General features: G+C 35.8%; 2 protein-coding genes across 2 annotated transcripts; one reads left to right on the forward strand and one right to left on the reverse strand.

Moving 5' to 3' along the window:
- Positions 1–433: 433 nt before the first annotated feature.
- Positions 434–7,705, forward strand: LOC104809997 (SAC3 family protein A). Its single transcript, XM_010536150.1, has 14 exons — positions 434–741; positions 867–924; positions 1,730–2,623; positions 2,993–3,427; positions 3,863–3,964; positions 4,186–4,280; positions 4,362–4,533; positions 4,716–5,204; positions 5,295–5,435; positions 5,577–5,636; positions 5,820–5,950; positions 6,374–6,507; positions 6,627–6,856; positions 7,180–7,705. The coding sequence occupies exons 2-14, from the start codon at positions 868–870 to the stop codon at positions 7,279–7,281; spliced, it is 3,042 nt and encodes a 1,013-aa protein (XP_010534452.1). The 5' UTR covers positions 434–741; position 867; the 3' UTR covers positions 7,282–7,705.
- Positions 7,706–7,890: 185 nt separating this feature from the next.
- On the reverse strand, positions 7,891–10,522 carry LOC104809998 (ABC transporter G family member 16-like). The gene has a single exon (XM_010536151.2). The coding sequence runs from the start codon at positions 10,326–10,328 to the stop codon at positions 8,070–8,072; it is 2,259 nt and encodes a 752-aa protein (XP_010534453.1). The 5' UTR covers positions 10,329–10,522; the 3' UTR covers positions 7,891–8,069.
- Between the last annotated feature and the right edge of the window lie 7,701 nt (positions 10,523–18,223).

Raw genomic sequence — 18,223 nt, forward strand, 5'->3', positions numbered from 1 at the left:
TATCATAAAAAGTTAAAAACCATTATTACAAAAAAAAAATTATGTAAGAAACTCTAATTTCACACATCAAATATTCCAAAATTTAAAAATATATATATAATTTCCAACACTTTAATATTTCAAAATCTATCTCCGAATTATATTGTTAAAATGTTTTGAGATATTTACCGGGAAATACCAGAAATATCTCTAAAACGAGATTGAATGAGAGATCGATGGATAATATTATATATCCGGTTCGGATTGGGTTGGATCTGTTTGTGGCCAACCGGTTAAGATGTCCCATCATCGTTGACCGGTTTGATTCAAAATAAAATCAAATTTACTAGAACCGGAGTCACGGTCCACGTAGGACAGGGTGTTGCCTTCGCAATTCGCATTATAAAATCAGGAGAACGAACTCTATATAAACCCGACCAGCCGGATAGAACCCGACCCGGCCGACCGATCTCGCCAGGAAAAATTCACCATCTTCTGCCTCTCCGGCACTCTCACAGATTGTTCTTTCTTTCTCCAGTTCCTTCGATTTCTCTCCGTGTTCTGTTATTTCAATAGCTTCTTATAGATCTCCGTGTTGTATTGTTTGAATTGTAGTTTTCTTCCCTCTTTTCCCCCTTCCGTTGTTTTTTCTTTCTCTCTGTTTTGTTTAATCCGATCTGAAATTCTGTTATGTTACAATTTTTACATCCGATTCTTCAACCGACTGCCCGAACTCACAAGAGACAGATTTGAGCATTACAGGTATGTATTCGAGCTGCGTCTCGGTGTTTTCCGATTAGGGTTTTTCTGGGGATAGATGTTAGTGTTGTTAAGATTTAGTTTTGTGCTTATTTCTTTTGAATGCTTGCGCATGTGGTTGATGGTAGAATGAATCAAGGAGCGAACACTCAGGCCGTTGCTACACTGGACCCAAATTCGATTGAGGTAAACTGTTTGTTTATGGGTTTTTTTGGGCTTTCCTTTGCTTTTTATTTGCTATCGAGACGTTTTCCATTGACCTTCTGTCGATGTTATGTCCAATAGATTGTTGTATGCAGTCAAGGAGTTGTATTAATTGGATTTATGGATTTCAATGTGCTGTAATGTGTTCTAGGTTTTGTGGGTTTGGTGTCGATTGACACTTTTCTTTTGGGAGTTGGCTTGGATTTAAATGCGATTTACGCTTGACCAAAAAGTTGTCTTTGTTCATTCATTGTTTTAATATTGGAGGAATTCTTCATTGATGGCATTAGGCCGTAGAAGAGACAAGAGAGTGAATTTGTTTGGTGCTTTGTCTGAGAACTTTCATACTGTATCAAAAAAGCCTTTTCTTTTTTGGTGTTAGGGAGGTGACAGAATGAAAAAGCTGTTGGGTGTTTTTTGTTTTAGCATAGAGTGACGATTTTTGTTTGATATCTACCTGTGTGAAACAGGACCAAGTTGCAGAGACGCATTCTTTAGCAATAAATTCTATTAGAGATTTGGTTTCATTGAGGAAGCTCATTTGTTTATTGATCCGTCTACAGATCTTTAAAGTTACTATGTTAGAGTTGCTTACACATAGGCTTGAGGTAGCATCTCAAGCTGTAGTTGTTGATGGCTGTTATACGTATTATTCTTCTTAGCCTACTAGATATCTTCCAGATTTGAGGACTTTTTTGTTTGCCGCCTGTCTAAATGATGCTTTTCTGTATCGCATTGTGGATAAGCAGTGGGATGTTTCATTACTGACACCTATCCATTGTTTCAGAATCGATACGGTGTTGATGGAAGTCAAATACAGTCGTCTTCATATCAATACTTGAGTGGGTCTGACACTTCTACATGGACAACTAATAGAGTGGAAAATCAGGCTGTGGAGAATGGGAATTATTCAAGTTTGAATTATTACCAGCCACAGCCTACGGAGCAAGCCACAAGAACTGTCCAGGAAGCGTCAAATTCTGTGCCTGTGCCTAGCTCATCTACTTCGGGAACTGCAAATGTAGCTCAAGAGTATAGTGGATACACATCATACCCGAGTTCTACTGATCCTTATAATTATGCAAGCACGGGTTACTCAAATTATTACAGTGGCTATCAGCAGCAACCTAACCACTCATATACTCAGCCTGTAGGGGCATATCAAAACACAGGTGCTCCTTATCAGCCTATTTCCTCATTTCAGAATACAGGGTCTTATGCTGGGACTGCAAGTTATTCAGGAATTTACTACAATCCTGCTGATTATCAGACTGCTGGAGGTTATCCAAGTACAAGTTATAATAATCAAACTGCTGGAGGCTATCCAAGTACAAGTTATGGAAATCAGACTGCAGCGTGGAATCAGGGAAACTATGCTGGCTACACATCAAACACTTATCAAACCTACCCTCCTGACACCAGTAGTGCCCATACTTCAAGTGTTGCATCCACAACCTCTGTGCATTATCAACAAAATTACAAACAATGGTCTGACTATTACAGTCAAACGGAAGTTCCTTGTGCCCCTGGGACGGAGAAGTTGTCTGTCTCCAGTGCATCCAGTCAGAGTTTTCCCGTTCCTGGTGTTACTAGTCAAATTCCTCCTTCTGATGGTCAGCCTGCTCCGTCTTTCGTACAATCCTGGAGGCCAGAAACAAATTCATCCCAAACACCTCCGCAGGTTTGAACTTCTTTCTTGAGATGAGGGAAGAACAAATTTGTGTTTCTTAATATTATAATATGTTAGGTTGTTGTCCCTGCGAATTTCTTATGGATCGAAATACTCACTTTCTCATCTGGAGGTATATAAAACGTAACATCATTATAATTTTCCTGATAAATTAATTAAGCTGGTGAAAATCTGATATTAACCAGCGTATGGAAAACGCAGGTAAGTGTGCAGTACCTTAAATACTAGAAACTCTGGGAAATATCTCAGTGGCAATTTTGCTTTCTCTGAGTGCTTTGTTTACAGGTTTTGTCTATTTTCATTGAGGAAATCAGTTCATGACGAACTAGTAGACAAATTTTCATTTTTATTTTCTCTCAGCCTGGTGCAGCAGTGAGTGTTTCTAATGATGCTTATTGGATGCATAACACGCCGAGCCTGCAAAGTCATCATCCTTCTTCTACACAAAACCATTATCAAAGCCCCTTGGAGGTGAAACATTTGTATGAAACCTCCTTTCAAAATCATCAGGCAGTTGCATATCCTCAAGGATTGAACTCTCAGTCATTCGCTCATCAGGCACCCGCACCCCCAGATTATCACCAGCCTCCCCAGACTCCCCAGACAGCACCATCATTAGATACCCGTAGGGTAAGCAACCTACAGATCCAGACCAACCCTAGAATTGCTTCAAATTTGCCATTAGGTTTTACCAAAACGGATAAAGATAGCTCAGCAGTTGGCGCAGCCAAAAAGCCTGCATATGTTAGCGTCTCGATGCCAAAGCCTAAAGACCATACTACTGGTATGCCTGAGGTAAGATTCTGATTCTGATTCTTGATTTATTATGAGTGATGTCAAAGATGAAATATTTGGTTTGAAGGTAGCACTTTGATGTTTCTTGTTTTGAAAAGTTGTTCTTGCTCATACCAGAAGAAAAAGTAATCTTACTCCTGATTTTCCCAAAGGGACTAAGATTTCTACGCATTTTGTGAAGTAAATTCAATCATAAAAGGAGTCTGGATAATTCTCCTTTATCAGTTCTTTTATTCTAATTCATCTCATATATGTCAAATCAAATTGAGAGGCAATGTCTATTTCATAAAGCTGCTAGGTAAAATTCTTAGAATGCCGTTCTGGCCAGTGCTCCTACATCTCAGGAGTATACATGGTCCCAGTGGAGCACGCAGTGATTTGCAATCTTTTTGTAATTATGTTAAACAAGGATGTTTTTCTCCCAATTGCTGGTAGGCTGGCGCATTCCCAAAGTCGCTGCGTGGATTCGTTGAGAGGGCTTTTGCCTGCTGCAAAGATGATAAAGAAAAGGCATCTTGTCAGGTTGCCTTGAAGGAGGTAACATGTTATACAGAACTTTGAGATATGCTATTGTAGCATGAGATGTGTTCATGCCTTTCTTAGGATAATAACATGAAATTACCAATGCATTTGCTAAAAACTTTGGGCTGATATTTTATTGATTAGCGTTTTGATGTTTATTTTTGTATTTTATAGATCATCAGCAAAGCAATAGCTGATTAGCGTTTTGATGTTCATTTTTGTATTTTATTTTATAGATCATCAGCAAAGCAACAGCTGATGGTACCCTCTATACTAGGGACTGGGATACTGAGCCTTTTTCATCTGTACTTAACATGGATATGACCAACGAGTATGGCCTTTTTCCAACTTATGTTTGTTGGAATATTTACTGTCTTATATATTGCTACTAAGTTTGTAGTTCACACCCCAGGTTGCAAAGTTCAACCCCCACTTTTTCATTACCAAAGAAGAGTCCTACAAGGCGATCAAAAAGTAGATGGGAGCCACTGTCAGAAGGAAAACCAGTTGCCAAATTGCCTACCACTTGGAGCAGTGATTTGAAGTTTGGAGGTTGGAGCCTTCAAAGTGAGAAGGAGACAAAGGTTAACTACATTCCACTTTCCTTTCTTTATGATTGTGTAGTGTTGTCTGTGGCAGTACCTCTATTATCAATCAGTAATAGGAAATGAGAGAAAAGCACTTAGTAAATGGGCGGTTTTTTATCACAGCAATTAGAAGTTTTCTTCTTGGCATTAATTCCTGGTTCTGATGAGGAATCGTACAGGGTTTGGAAAGTTCTCAAAAGGTGGACGGTTTCACTGACTTTAAATCGACTTATTCCGGCCCAAACTCTGCCAAAAAGAATTTTCAGCGACCTGTCAAGCGGCAGCGTTTTGCTGATGGTGCAACTGCTGCTGTTGATAATGATGGATCAAGTGACAGTGACAAGGAGCAGAGTTTGACTCCTTACTATTCTAGTGCAATTGCACTTGCTAGTTCAGCAGAGGAAAAGAAACGGCGTGAAAGTCGCTCCAAGCGTTTTGAAAAAAGTCAAGGGCGCAGCAGGCAGAGCAACAATTTCAAATCGAAGAATGCTAGTGTTGGAAACCTGTATTCTAGAAGAGCTACTGCATTAGTGCTAAGCAGAAATTATGATGATAGTGGCAGCAGAGCCGTGGAAGACATTGACTGGGATGCACTAACTGTTAAAGGAACCTGCCAGGAAATTGGGAAACGCTATCTCCGTCTTACATCTGCACCGGATCCTTCCACCGTAAATATCAATATCTCATATGCAATAAAACGGTTTAGTACTCAGCTCAATAGTTTTAATTGACTTTTTTGAAACTGCATTGCTTTGCAGGTAAGGCCAGAAGATGTGCTAGAAAAAGCTTTGTTGATGGTCCAGGACTCTCAAAAGAACTATCTTTATAAATGTGATCAGTTGAAATCTATTCGCCAAGATCTTACAGTACAAAGGATACGCAATCAGTTAACTGTTAAGGTACGTTATAAGACACCCGTAAAGATGTCGAGAGTTCTTCCACGGAGTATTCCTTCTGTGGCTATCACTTTTACTTGGGTTACAAGAGTTTCCATCAGTGTACCCATTTATGATGGTCACACTGTTTTAAATCTCTTTCAGGTTTATGAAACACATGCGAGATTGGCATTGGAGGCTGGGGACTTGCCCGAGTACAATCAGGTTACTACCACACTGACATGGGTCATTCATATTTTATGTTAGTCATCCATATTGAGGAGGTTTAGAAAAATGTACTAGCAACTCGTAGAAATCTGAAGATTCTTTCGATACCAAAAAGGGTTATATAGTATTTTGTCAAATCTGATGTGAAGCAGTTAGTATTGATCCTTTGTTTTGTTCCAGTGCCTAGCCCAGCTGAAAATCCTCTATGCTGAAGGTATTGAAGGATGCTGTCTGGAGTTTGCTGCTTATGACTTGCTTTATATTACTTTGCACTCTAAACATAACCGTGAGCTTCTATCATCTATGTCAAGGCAAGTGATTTCGAGAAGATTGTGTTCTTGTCTCTGGCTCAGTTACCTTATTGCGTAGAAATAGCTAGTGATTTTTCGAAAGTAGGTGATAATCAAAAGAACACAACTGACTGGGAGGTTAAAATTGAAACTTGTGAATCTTCAGATGTTTACTTAGTACTTAATTGTTCATATCTTATATATTGATGGTAGAAGGTGAATGCTGAAGGCTTTCTGGTAGCCCCATTCTTTATCTACAGAGATTTAAATTCTAGTGAACAAATATGATGAATGCGTGGTTTGCTTTTCTGTGCCCCTAATTATTGATCCCCTGGAGATTTGTCTCTTAGAGCAAACAACAGACCCTTTTGAGAAATTCCTCTCTGCCTTTGCTCATCTATTATTTTCAAATATTACAAGATCAAACAACTTGCATTTCTGTAGATTGTCTGATGAAGCAAAGGAGGACGAAGCAGTAAAACATGCGCTATCAGTTCGTGCAGCAGTCACTTTGGGAAATTATGTTACATTCTTCAGGCTCTACAAGACTGCACCAAACATGAACAGCTGCCTCATGGGTAGGCCGCCGCACATGTGGAATTTTCTTGTGATTTGATTGATTTTTCTCTCTCTGAATAGCTGGATATGTTATGCCAATTTGAAAGGAAATAAATTTTTTCATCTCTTTACCGGGCAGATCTTTACGTGGAGAAGATGCGTTTTAAGGCTGTGAACTGTATGGCTCGTGCTTATCGTCCCACGGTACCTGTTTCATATTTAGCTCAAGTCTTGGGCTTTACTGAAAATTCAAGTGAAGGTGGTGATGAAAAGGAGAACGGTGGGATGGAGGAATGTTTGGAATGGCTGAAAGCTCATGGGGCAAGCCTCATTTCTGACAGTAGTGGAGAACTGCTCCTTGATGCTAAGGTATTTTATTGTTGCTCCATGACTAAGTAACTTGAATGGAGTCTCCTTTCCAACTGTATTTGCTTTATTTTTAAATGACCCATTTCGTCATCTTAGCCATACCTTCCATTAAAACTGGCAAAAACGCAGATCCTATCCTCATTTCGGGTATATTGCTTTGATTTCCTCTTATCGGTTCACTACAATGTTATTAGACTTTTTTTAGGTTTTTATACCAAAATCTTGTACCGTTTGTTAAACTCTCAATTCTTATATTCAAGTAGAAAACAACTTGTTCTAATCATTTGGCTTGACGATTACTTGTGTTGTCTTTCCTTGAGCAGGCTTCATCATCTAGTCTGTGCATGCCAGAACCCGAAGACGCGGTGGCCCACGGAGATCGTAATCTAGCTGTCAACGATTTTTTCACTCGTACACTGTCATAGATACCGACATAGCTTGTAGCCGAGCATAGTAGAACTTCCCTCGGGATACATCACGTGCGATTTTTAAATCACGACAGAGACGGGAGGAAGGAGATGAACATGAAAGGAACCCGAGGACAACAAGGTACAAGCAAGGCCCTTGAATCTGATGTGACGTAATCTCAGGAGAACTTGGGGTTTTTTTTATAGGTTGGAGAAAAAAGGGTTTTGAAAGAGGAAGCTCATTTTGTGGTTGTAGGGTTTTTTTTTTTGGGTCTTAAGTTTGTGAATATAGAATTGAATCATAATTCTTTCAATATCCGAGAACAAGAGATGCATAAAAAAAATGTATGGGATTGTGGGGAAAGTATGGTTTTCTACTCGTCTGTTTGGATATTTTCCCTCATTTTCCCGGGAATACAAGAATTTGATTGCCATTTTGACATTCGAGGTTTACTTTTAGGGGCATATATATGTATATATAGTTTTCATAGTCGTATTATAGATGTCGACGAAATTTTTAGATTAAAAAGGTTTGCTTAAATAGTGCAAAATGAAAAAGAAATGGGTAATCATTTTTGTATCAAGAAATGGGTGATTAAGAACATCAAAGTTGAAAAAGATTTTGTATTTATTATAAATGTGCCAATTAGAATTGAATCAACCATCGGATACCATAATACAATTCAGAAATAACAATCATCCATAACCATAACCAATAAAATACAGGGAAAAAATTAAAATTTTTAAAAAAAACGTTTTTTTCTGTACCTTGATGTTTCCAAAGTGCACTTTTATTTTACCCATTTTCACCTCCTCTTGTTCTTGCTCCCAAGCAACAAACAGAAGTAAAACAAAACCCTAAAGAAGAACCCCCAAGCTACCGTGACCCACAAGCAATTCCATTTGCTAAGCTGTGTGATCCCTTGCTGCTTCAGAATATCAGCACCCGTCGTTAGACACGTGTCACTCGTTATCGTCATCCCCAGGGATTGGCTAACCGTCCCGAGCAACGACACCTTCACCGCCTCAGGCAACTCCCCCAACGGCGTGTTGTCGAAAACCTGAACTCCCCTGACAAAACACTCTGTCGGATCCGAGAACTCGTTCTGCAGTACAGCCTCGAACGGATACTTCACTAACGACATGTAATGGAACCATATCCAGTACGGCGGGATCCTGTCCCGGTTGATGAAAAACCCGCTGAATAGCAAGAAATACGCTAAAATCGCGACCACGATCGTGTATCCGAGCATTACGTGTGGTACGACGCCTGATAAGAACGTTACAAACGAGTTTCCCGACCAGAACGAGGCCAGGATTATCAAGCAGTAGAATAGGAAGCCGATTCCGCCGCCGTCGAGTCCGACCGCCCAGAACGTGGTTACGGCAAAGGCCAGGGAGAGCAATACAAGCGAGGGGAGAGAGACGAGCGCATGGGACAACACGTACGAGGATCTTCTGTAGGCGTTGTGGGCTGTCTCCCTCATGAAGATGTAGCGTTCTTGCAAGAAAACGGGCAGTGCTTCAGCGCAGGTGTAGAACATGGTGGACATGGCGAAGGCGAAGAATCCGAGCCGTTCTTGGACACCCTTTGGAGAGTTGTCCAGTCGCCAGAAGACGGTAGCTAGGATGAATCCGGTGATCACGACGGCGGCTACTCGGGTTCCGAATAGCTCCGGTTGCCTCCGGGAATTCAGCATTGAGCGTTTCGATAGAGCCATGAGTTCGACCCAGAAAGGGTTCGCAAAGGAAGGGACCATAACGGAGCCGCCATTGCCGCCGGCTCCGCCTGAGAAGAGCTTACCTCTGGATATACTTGCAGAGATTGCTTCTTTTAGGGTTATTCCCGAGGGAGTGGCCGGAGGAGTTAGGGTTTGTCGACGGATCTGTTTCATCTCTTGCCATTTCTTGTTGAATTCGACTAACCCTCTTGTCCCTCCTGCAGAACCTTCGAGCTCTCGTATTAGATCGAGGGCAAACTCGGTTTTGTTCTCGTTCTCCGGGATCGGATGCCCAAACTCAGAGAAGAACAGCGGAAGACTCGAGGGAGATCCGCTGAAAACGGTCTGTCCACGAGACAAGAAGATAAGCCGATCCAGCAAACCAAGAACTCGGTAACTCGGCTGATGAATCGACATAACTACGATACTCCCACTTTCTGCGATCCTTTTTAAGACGTTCACGACCATGTATGCACTCGTAGAGTCAAGACCCGAGGTGGGCTCGTCAAGAAACAATATAATAGGGTCGTGGATGATATCGATCCCTATCGAAACTCTCCTCCTCTCTCCACCCGATATTCCTCTGTGACCCTCATCGCCGATTATGGTTTTTGACGCGTTTCTGATCCCGAGTTGATCGATCAATGCTTGAACTCGGAGCTTCTTCTTCGATATCGGTAGGGTTCTTGGAAGGCGAAACTCGGCGGCGAACATCAACGTCTCTTCGACTGTGAGCATTGGAAAGAGAAGATCATCTTGCATTACGTACGCCGATATAACTTTTAGCATACGAGACTGAAGAACTTCTCCGTTGAGCGTTACCGTGCCACGCAAGCTTCCTTTCGCTATCCGATTCGCTAAGGCATCGATCAACGTTGATTTCCCCGAACCGCTCGCCCCAAGAACGGCTAAGATCTCTCCGTCGCATGTCTCGCCGGAGATATTGTCGAGAAGAGTCTTTGTCTTCGAGGAGAACAACCTCTCGGCCGGGGCTATCTCCGGATCTTCCGGCGCCGCCTCTGTCCTCCGCCGTGGGAGGACGTCGGAGAAGTGGAACTTCCGGCGAACGTTGACGCTGTACGTGAGGTTCTGAAAAGACAGGACGAACGGGACGGGACGCATCTCATCATGATCAGGGGCGTCGATGCCATGCGCGACCGTGAGCGCGTGGTGATGAATCGGAGTCTCGTCTCCGACAGCTTCTTTCCTTGCGTCACCGACTTTCTTCAGGAGCTGTCCGAGCGTCGACGGTGCGTCGACGGCGCGTGAGATTGTAGAAAGCTCCATGGAGTAATACGGCGACGTTTCACCGTCTCTACTCTCTTCCGCTACAATTCGAGCCATATCGAACAGAAGGGTACCTTATTAGATGCAAAGAAACGTTAATCTTAACGGCGTCAGAAAGATCCTCTCCGCATGCCCTGAAGAAATCGATGAAGAAGACGGAACTTTTAACTGCCGTTATATTTCTAGAGATTTTGAAAGAGAAGAAGAAAAGCGAAGTTCTTCGTTTTCGGGATTCTACTGAAGTTATGAACATTATGTCTCTATCCATATATATGTGTGTATACGTGTATGTTTGGATATATGCATGTATGTATAGATGCGAAGGTTCGGCAGTGAGAAATGTCAAAAAGCAGTCTGCATGGAAAAAAATCAGAATGGGGGGAGGTGGAGAGGTGGCCTAAAAACGACACGTAATCCAAAACTGGAAACAAAGAAATTGCATTTTTGGACAAGATGGGACACGTGGCGTATTGTGAGTGGTTAATTAGGTGGGGTGTTGATCTACCCAAGTTCGAGGGGACGAAACTCTCCGTGTGTGTGTTCTCATTTCGGGTCAAATGTAATTAATTCTTCCCCTAAAATTAGTCATATACAACTGTCACTGTTTTTACTTATTGAATTTTTATTCACTGATTATGAATCGCAAACCTAAATTAGATATAACGTTCAATTAAAATAATATATATATTAATATAGATAAAAATCTCAAATCTCAAATCTAAATTTGTGTGGTGTATGGTAAAAAGATAAAAACAAATTCCACGACGAAATTAACAAAGAGGACCAAATCGAATGAGATATCGGAACGCCGTCTCGCTTAGGGCTAATAAACAGTAATTATGAACAGTGGATTTCAATTGCGTGGTTAGAATTTATTATACGTATTTAATTGAGAGATAAATATATTCTTTTAATTATCACTTTGCATGGGGATTTGGTATTATTATCACTACTTGTCCCATTAATTACTACGCCTCAATATCATTTACAAAATGTTTTATTATAAATAAATATCAATATACATGTTTATTATTCAACAAAAAAAAAATACATGTTTATTAATAATATAATAAAATCCCCAAGATTCGTGAAAAAAACCCAGTTAAAACCTTGTATACATAAATAAAGTATATTACTTTATATTATAATATTATTGTGAGAAGATGATATTTATTGTGGTATTATAATATATATGGCTCGTCATGGGGCAAACCAACCTACTAGATTATGAATTCTGATTTTATTAAGTTCAATATTAAGGCTATATCATTACAATGTGTTTTAGTAAGAGATGTTATTTCAAGGGAATATACAAGACAATAAAATATTGAATTTTATTTTCTAAGATTATATATTTGTTATGTTATCTAGATATATTTTTTAAATCTTCATCATGCTTCTCCATCCCGATCCAATGTAGATAAATAATGGCATAAAATCACGCAAGTGCTGTTACTAAAATTAGTATTAATTAATAGGAAAATATTTTTCTATTATTGACGATTGCAAGATTACACCTAATATATAACAAATACAATAGAATATTCTAGACATAATATCTAGGATAAATCATAATCATATTAATGACAATATTCTAGAAATAATATCTTTCTATATTAATTATTTAAATTAATTCATAGTATTACTAGTATCAGTGTTATTTAATTAAATTAATTCATACAAAAATTATAAGAATTAATAATAATTTTATATTTTTGCTTCGAATTATATCATTTTTTCATTTTATTAGGACCTGGATGGATAAAATACATTGATGTTTTATTGCTCGTGTCAGAAAGTCAAATACGTAAAATTATTTCGTGATATTGTGAAGGTTTTTAATGTGCTGAAAAATAATCGTCCAGGTACGTGGGGACGCATGGGCGGTTCCTTCTCGCCCCTTCGTATCTCAAACCGCACGAGTGCGTGCATGCATGCATACGAATGCGTTAATAAATTCATGCCAATCCTAACCATTTTTTTTTTATAACCAGGATAATCCCTCGAGTCTTCGACCCGACTACATTCACCCTAGATCCGGGACCAGCCTTTGTATATGAACTATTTTAGTCCAGAAATTATATCCCTTCCCACCAATGGAATCGAACCCAGGACCTTGAGGATGACTTTGTCATCTCTCAGTCACTGGGCTACCAATTGTTGGGTTCCTAATCAATTTTTTTTATATATATGAGAGTATAGATCCTATAAATCTTTAACCTATATTTTATGTGTTCATATGTAGGGGTGTAAAACGGATTGGCTCGGTTCGGCTCGAACCGATCCAACCCACCCGTTCCAATTTCATAATTTTTTAACTCAATTTGGCTCTACTCATTTTTATCGAGTTAAAAATTATTTGGTTCGGCCTGATTCACCTTAGATCATAAGGCAAATAAGTCAGTTCACGAGTCAAATATATAACTAAAAAAATAAAATTTAAATACTACAAAAATGTTTAAAAATATTATAAATATAATAAAATTTTAATATTTGGAAAAACAAGCTAAATATTTATTAAAAACACAATTTTTATATAAAAATATTTAAAATATTAAGATAGAAAAATTGCCTCATGGGTCAAATCATGTGTCCGTCGAGATGGTTCGCTCGGTCCATTTTTTTTCAGACTCAAATTTTTTGAGCTCGCCTAAAAAAAATGAGTCGGTTCGCGAGCCAACCCTTGAGCCAAACCCATTTTACATCCCTATCCATATGCATCGATTTACATATATTTTTGTCGTCGTGTATATTATAAACCAAGACTTATAATAATTTTGAGAATATGAGACAGTTATATGATTTGAATTATACTTTCTTTCTCCAAATTTGAGGTTCGAACTATTTCGCCGGTTGAACTATTCAAGTTTGGATGTGGTTGCGTATATCTTAGTAAAGAGTTTATATCTTTTTCTAACCTTATCAGGAAAACATTATATAAAATTTTTCCCTTTTTTTTTCAACCGTATATAAATAATTGGGTTTTACCATATCGCATTATGCACTAAGAGATTGAAATTTCCGAGCATCTTATTTTCATTGTACGTATCTTAGAGTTAGTTAGATCCGAAATTTTTATGTTCATATGATATTACAAAAAAAAAACAAAGATGCGAAAAAAATATCATATTTTTAAGGTTGTTGGCCTATTACAACTTGCAAGTTTACAACTGCAATTAATTAATCCTTGATTCACCGTTTTTTTATTAAGCATCATCTATATGGGAAACGAACGAATCATAATTGATGGCTACATATATAATTACTTTTAAAAAATGAATTCGTTGGTCGCTCTAGTAAATGTTTGACACATGCTTAAGCATATTCGAGTCGATACAATTTTATTTTGATTATATTATTTTTCATATTTTTAGATTTTAAAAAATTATACGCATTCATTCATTTTTTATACTTTCCATTTCGTTTTGACTGAAAACTCAGATTAAATCAATTAAAACCTAAATCAGATTTAATTCAAATATATTTTATGTGCTAGTTGATTCACTTTTCACTCAATTATATTCGTCCGAAGCAGAAAGGCGGTCCAAATAATACCAACCGCATGATGTTATCTAACAAAGATTTTGTCGAATAATTAATATATATATATATATAAATAATAATAATTTTCAACTTTTGCTTTCCATGATTAGTTGACAACGGTAGAACCTCTTCTTACCTAGTTTTGTTTGTACAGATTCTCCTTCTCCCCATTTAAAAAGGAACCAAAATCTGCGTATTTTAATTTGTACCTATTCGACTGTCCAAAACATTTGTAGATAATTTTAACTATGACCAAAAATATGTATATTGTCCCACAAAAATTAGTTTAATATAATAAAATCACTAATCAAATAACGCTTATTAACTATTCATCCATTTCATAATAATCGACCTTTTAACTTTTTTCACCATTTTTAAGAAATTGTTAAAAAAAAAAAAGTAAATGTATACCTTATTTAAAGATGAAATATAAGTAATATTCATTAGGTTTATTGGACTTTATAGGTTTATAATGGATAAAATTGAAAATTATTTTAAAAAATTAACTAAAAATCTAAAATGACAACTATTTTGAAATAATTTTTTTTGTCTATATCCTTAACTATTGAAAAACGGAGGGAGTATCTACTAACAATAATATGACGTGGTTTCAGTCGGTAGTATACATATACATAGTGTTAGAATCTTGTTCTAACAATATCTACTTGTGTATCCATACATCCAAAAAAATATAAAATAAATAAAATAATTTATATATATATATATATAAAAAATGTTAGGAACCTCCAACAATTAGATCCAACTTCTAACGTGTATCAGTACGTAGCGGTAACATGTCTGCATTAAATATGGCTTATGGTTCCAATTACAGAATTTTGACTTTGGCCCCTTATTTAATGTTATGTTTGACTTTTGGGCCACTAACTTCTACCTACGATTACGAAGGACCCTCCCCCCTTGCCGCCACAATCAAAGGCATCTTCCCTCTCTAGGTGAGATTCATATCCTCTTTTTCTCCAACCCTTTCGCCGACTTTGAATTGATTTCTAATAACTTTCCTTAAATAATAATGATGATGGTGATGATGATGATGATGATGATGATGATGAACATAATGATTATATTTGAATTGTGGCTTCTTTTTATGCTTAACGAAATACAAATGGGCAGATTATAATGTTATGATTTCGCTCACTCTTTTGATAATGTGATGGGAAATATTTGTGTTTTGGTTATGAAATAAAAATGTGTCCACATTCAATCACAGACATGGGGGAAATTAAGAGCATACGATCAGTAAATATGAAAAAGTCAACTCACGATGAGGTTCTGGGGATGACGACACACTTCCAAGAGATTGGGTCAAATGTTCACACGGATCTTGGATTTGTCCACATCCAGTTTCTTGAAATAGAAAGCCTTCGTCTCTTAGAAAAAGTCGTGAAACAATTGGAATTTCACATCACAGTCCGAACAAAATACCATTCCTCCCATAGATTATTATTATTTTTTTCTCGTCTCTTTGAATTTTAGAATTTAGATACATACATACATACATATATATATATATAGATAGATCGAACATGAATTTCGCCCCGTCCACGCAGGTTTCATGTCAAAATATTATGAAGACATTAGGTGGTTTCATGTCAAAATTGATTCACACAAATTCCCCCATCTTGATGATTGATTCTCTCTTTTTGTATCGATGATTTTACAAAATTGTTACATGGTTATGATTTATCCTAGATATTATACGTTGAATATTCAATTATATTTTATTATATATTTAGCGTGTATATGTTACTGTCATCAATATAGAAAAATATCCTCTTATAGTGAGAAATTCGACCGTTTTCGTCTTGTATTAAGACATTGAATGTGGTTTAGATTCCAATTGGTTGGTTTGGTTTTATTTGGTGGTTCGATGTTTCGACCAACTTACTATTTGTACAAAATCAGTGAAAAAAATCTGTTAATATTCTCTCAATTTCCCTCTCAAAATTCAGATTACAGAAACCATTTTTTATATCTCGGCTTCGCCAAACTCATGGTCGGGTTTGGTACCTCAAACCCATGAAAATCTACAAATTTTTGTTGGTTCGAGTTCAAAATTCCATGTAGATATTATTGTAAATACAATAATATTTTAGGAAAATAAACATCGTTTTCGCATATTTTCCATCATGATTCCGAACCCAAACCCATAGTCTCTGACCCTATCCCGAAAGACCAAAGTCCAAGCCCATTAACTATGTACATAACAGGTGATTTGAATGGGCCGAAGCCCAAGCCCATTTACCAAAAGAACCGGCCTCTCTTTGCCCCTCTTTTGGAAAATCCGGAAACAAAATAAAAGAATCCGCAAGTTTTTAACAAATCCACTCAATACCCTAATAATTCACCACTTCAAAAAGAATGTTAATTTTTTAAAATATAAAATGTTAAACTTTTTAAAAAATATCCATGTGAAATCTCAATGATCCAATGATCTCATATAAGCTAAACAATTTATAATTTTTTTTTATATGAAATTTGATATCATAATATATCACATTATAAATTCATAATAATATCGTAAATGCTATATAATTATCCTACATATTTTTATATTTAACTGTATAAATTTATAGTTGTTATTTAAAATATATTAATATTTTATTAAATTATTTATAATATTATTATCGATAAAACGATTCAATGAATCTCATATCCATATAAATATTTATAACATAGTACAAAATATTATATTCAGGGACGGACCCATCTTATATGGGTTGGGTCATAGACCCCATCTAATAAATAAAAAAAACTAAGTTTTTTATAAATTTTATAAATTATAAATAAAATTATCAAATATCCCATAAGAATAAAATTTGTCTTTACAAAATTATTGTCCCTCTTATAGTTTTTTTTTGGGTCCATCAAATATCAATGGTTATATTTGGTTTTTTCGTTTCTATTCTAATTTTTAAATAACATATTTATAATACAATTATTATTATAAGTATATTATAAACTGAGTTGAAAATATATATACTAATAAAATCTATAATTTTTTAGATATTCTTTTTATAAAGTCTTATGCTTTATTTGGATTGCGAATGTTCAATGTTTTAAATTGCTGTTTTTAATAGTTAATGTTTGTTAGGACTTTTTAAAAAAAATTAATGCTAATAAATAAATAATTAAGGTTTTAAATCGCTATTTTACAAAGTTGAAGACTTTTTTATTTTACCAAAAATTTCTTTTTTTTTTAAATATTTTAAAAAACATTAATGCTCTATTTTAGTGTATTCAAATAAAGAATAAGTATATCCTATGGTAAAAATAACTATGGGCACTATATTATATATATACACACAGACACGTAACTAAGGGAATTAATGGGTTTTTATTCAAATATATTTTTCATATCTAAAACCAAAAAATAAGTAATAAAAGCATTTTAAAATGTACTGTTCTTTTCACCAATTTGTAAAGATTATTGGTTTTGACATTTATTTTGCATTTATAACTCGTGAAGACAATACATTTAATGATATGCACATTGAAAGCTACAGCAGAGGCATTGTTTCTGCTCGGCGGACTCCACAGATGTAACTTATCGGTAATCACCTTACAAACCAATATATATATATATATATATATTAATCATATATGTAAAAATTATATTTATGAAATTTAGTTATAAATATGAAAGGGATTATACTTAATTTACTAGGATCTCTTTAATTTGTAAATATATGATGGTGCTGTTGAAATACATGAATCAAAATGTTCTAAAACAGGGTAATTAGGGCATATTAAAATCTCAGGAAAAAAAATAGAAAACAACATTACACTGATATTTTTAATCTATTCTTTAATATTATATTGTAATACACTGTCGTCTCGAATATTTTTGAACCCTATACAAAATAAAAATAATTATTTTTATTTTAAAAAATGTTAAATTTAAAATTTTCAATATTTAAATATAAATTTGTTAGAAAAGATATTAAAAATTATAATCTAAAAATAGAAAAACAAACCAATATTTTGATAATATCTGTTGTCTCTCTTTAAGATAAAATGATTTATAATTTTAAATATAATTGCAAATAATATCTCGAAACTTTTGTAATTGTAAACATCTATTTTTCTTGAACTCTAATTTATATTATATTAGACACAGTTGAAAAAATAATTTATTTTTTAAAATTTTTTAGTTTGTAACAGTACTGTTTATGATTTAATTTTTTTAAAATAAATCTTGTAATTTGTTTGATAAAAACTCAAAGTTAATGATAACGAATAAATTTTTACCTCTTGATATTTCACTATAATTATATATCATCGTTAATAACTAATTTTATAAAAACAAGGGTCTCGTAAATTTTGAGATCACGTCGCACCACTTGCACATTGTATTAAACGACTCTATTGTAATATAATATATATATATA

Source organism: Tarenaya hassleriana, unplaced genomic scaffold (genome assembly GCF_000463585.1).
Source record: "Tarenaya hassleriana unplaced genomic scaffold, ASM46358v1 Cleome17, whole genome shotgun sequence".
In the NCBI taxonomy this organism is placed as follows: domain Eukaryota; kingdom Viridiplantae; phylum Streptophyta; class Magnoliopsida; order Brassicales; family Cleomaceae; genus Tarenaya; species Tarenaya hassleriana.

Excerpts from the sequence above, each read along its gene's own strand:
- LOC104809998 (XM_010536151.2), bottom strand. The coding sequence starts at position 10,328 with ATGGCTCGAATTGTAGCGGAAGAGAGTAGAGACGGTGAAACGTCGCCG.
- LOC104809997 (XM_010536150.1), top strand. The coding sequence starts at position 868 with ATGAATCAAGGAGCGAACACTCAGGCCGTTGCTACACTGGACCCAAAT. Across the intron at positions 3,428-3,862 it reads ATACTACTGGTATGCCTGAG|GCTGGCGCATTCCCAAAGTC; the intron begins GTAAGATTCTGA and ends AATTGCTGGTAG. Across the intron at positions 5,205-5,294 it reads CTGCACCGGATCCTTCCACC|GTAAGGCCAGAAGATGTGCT; the intron begins GTAAATATCAAT and ends ATTGCTTTGCAG.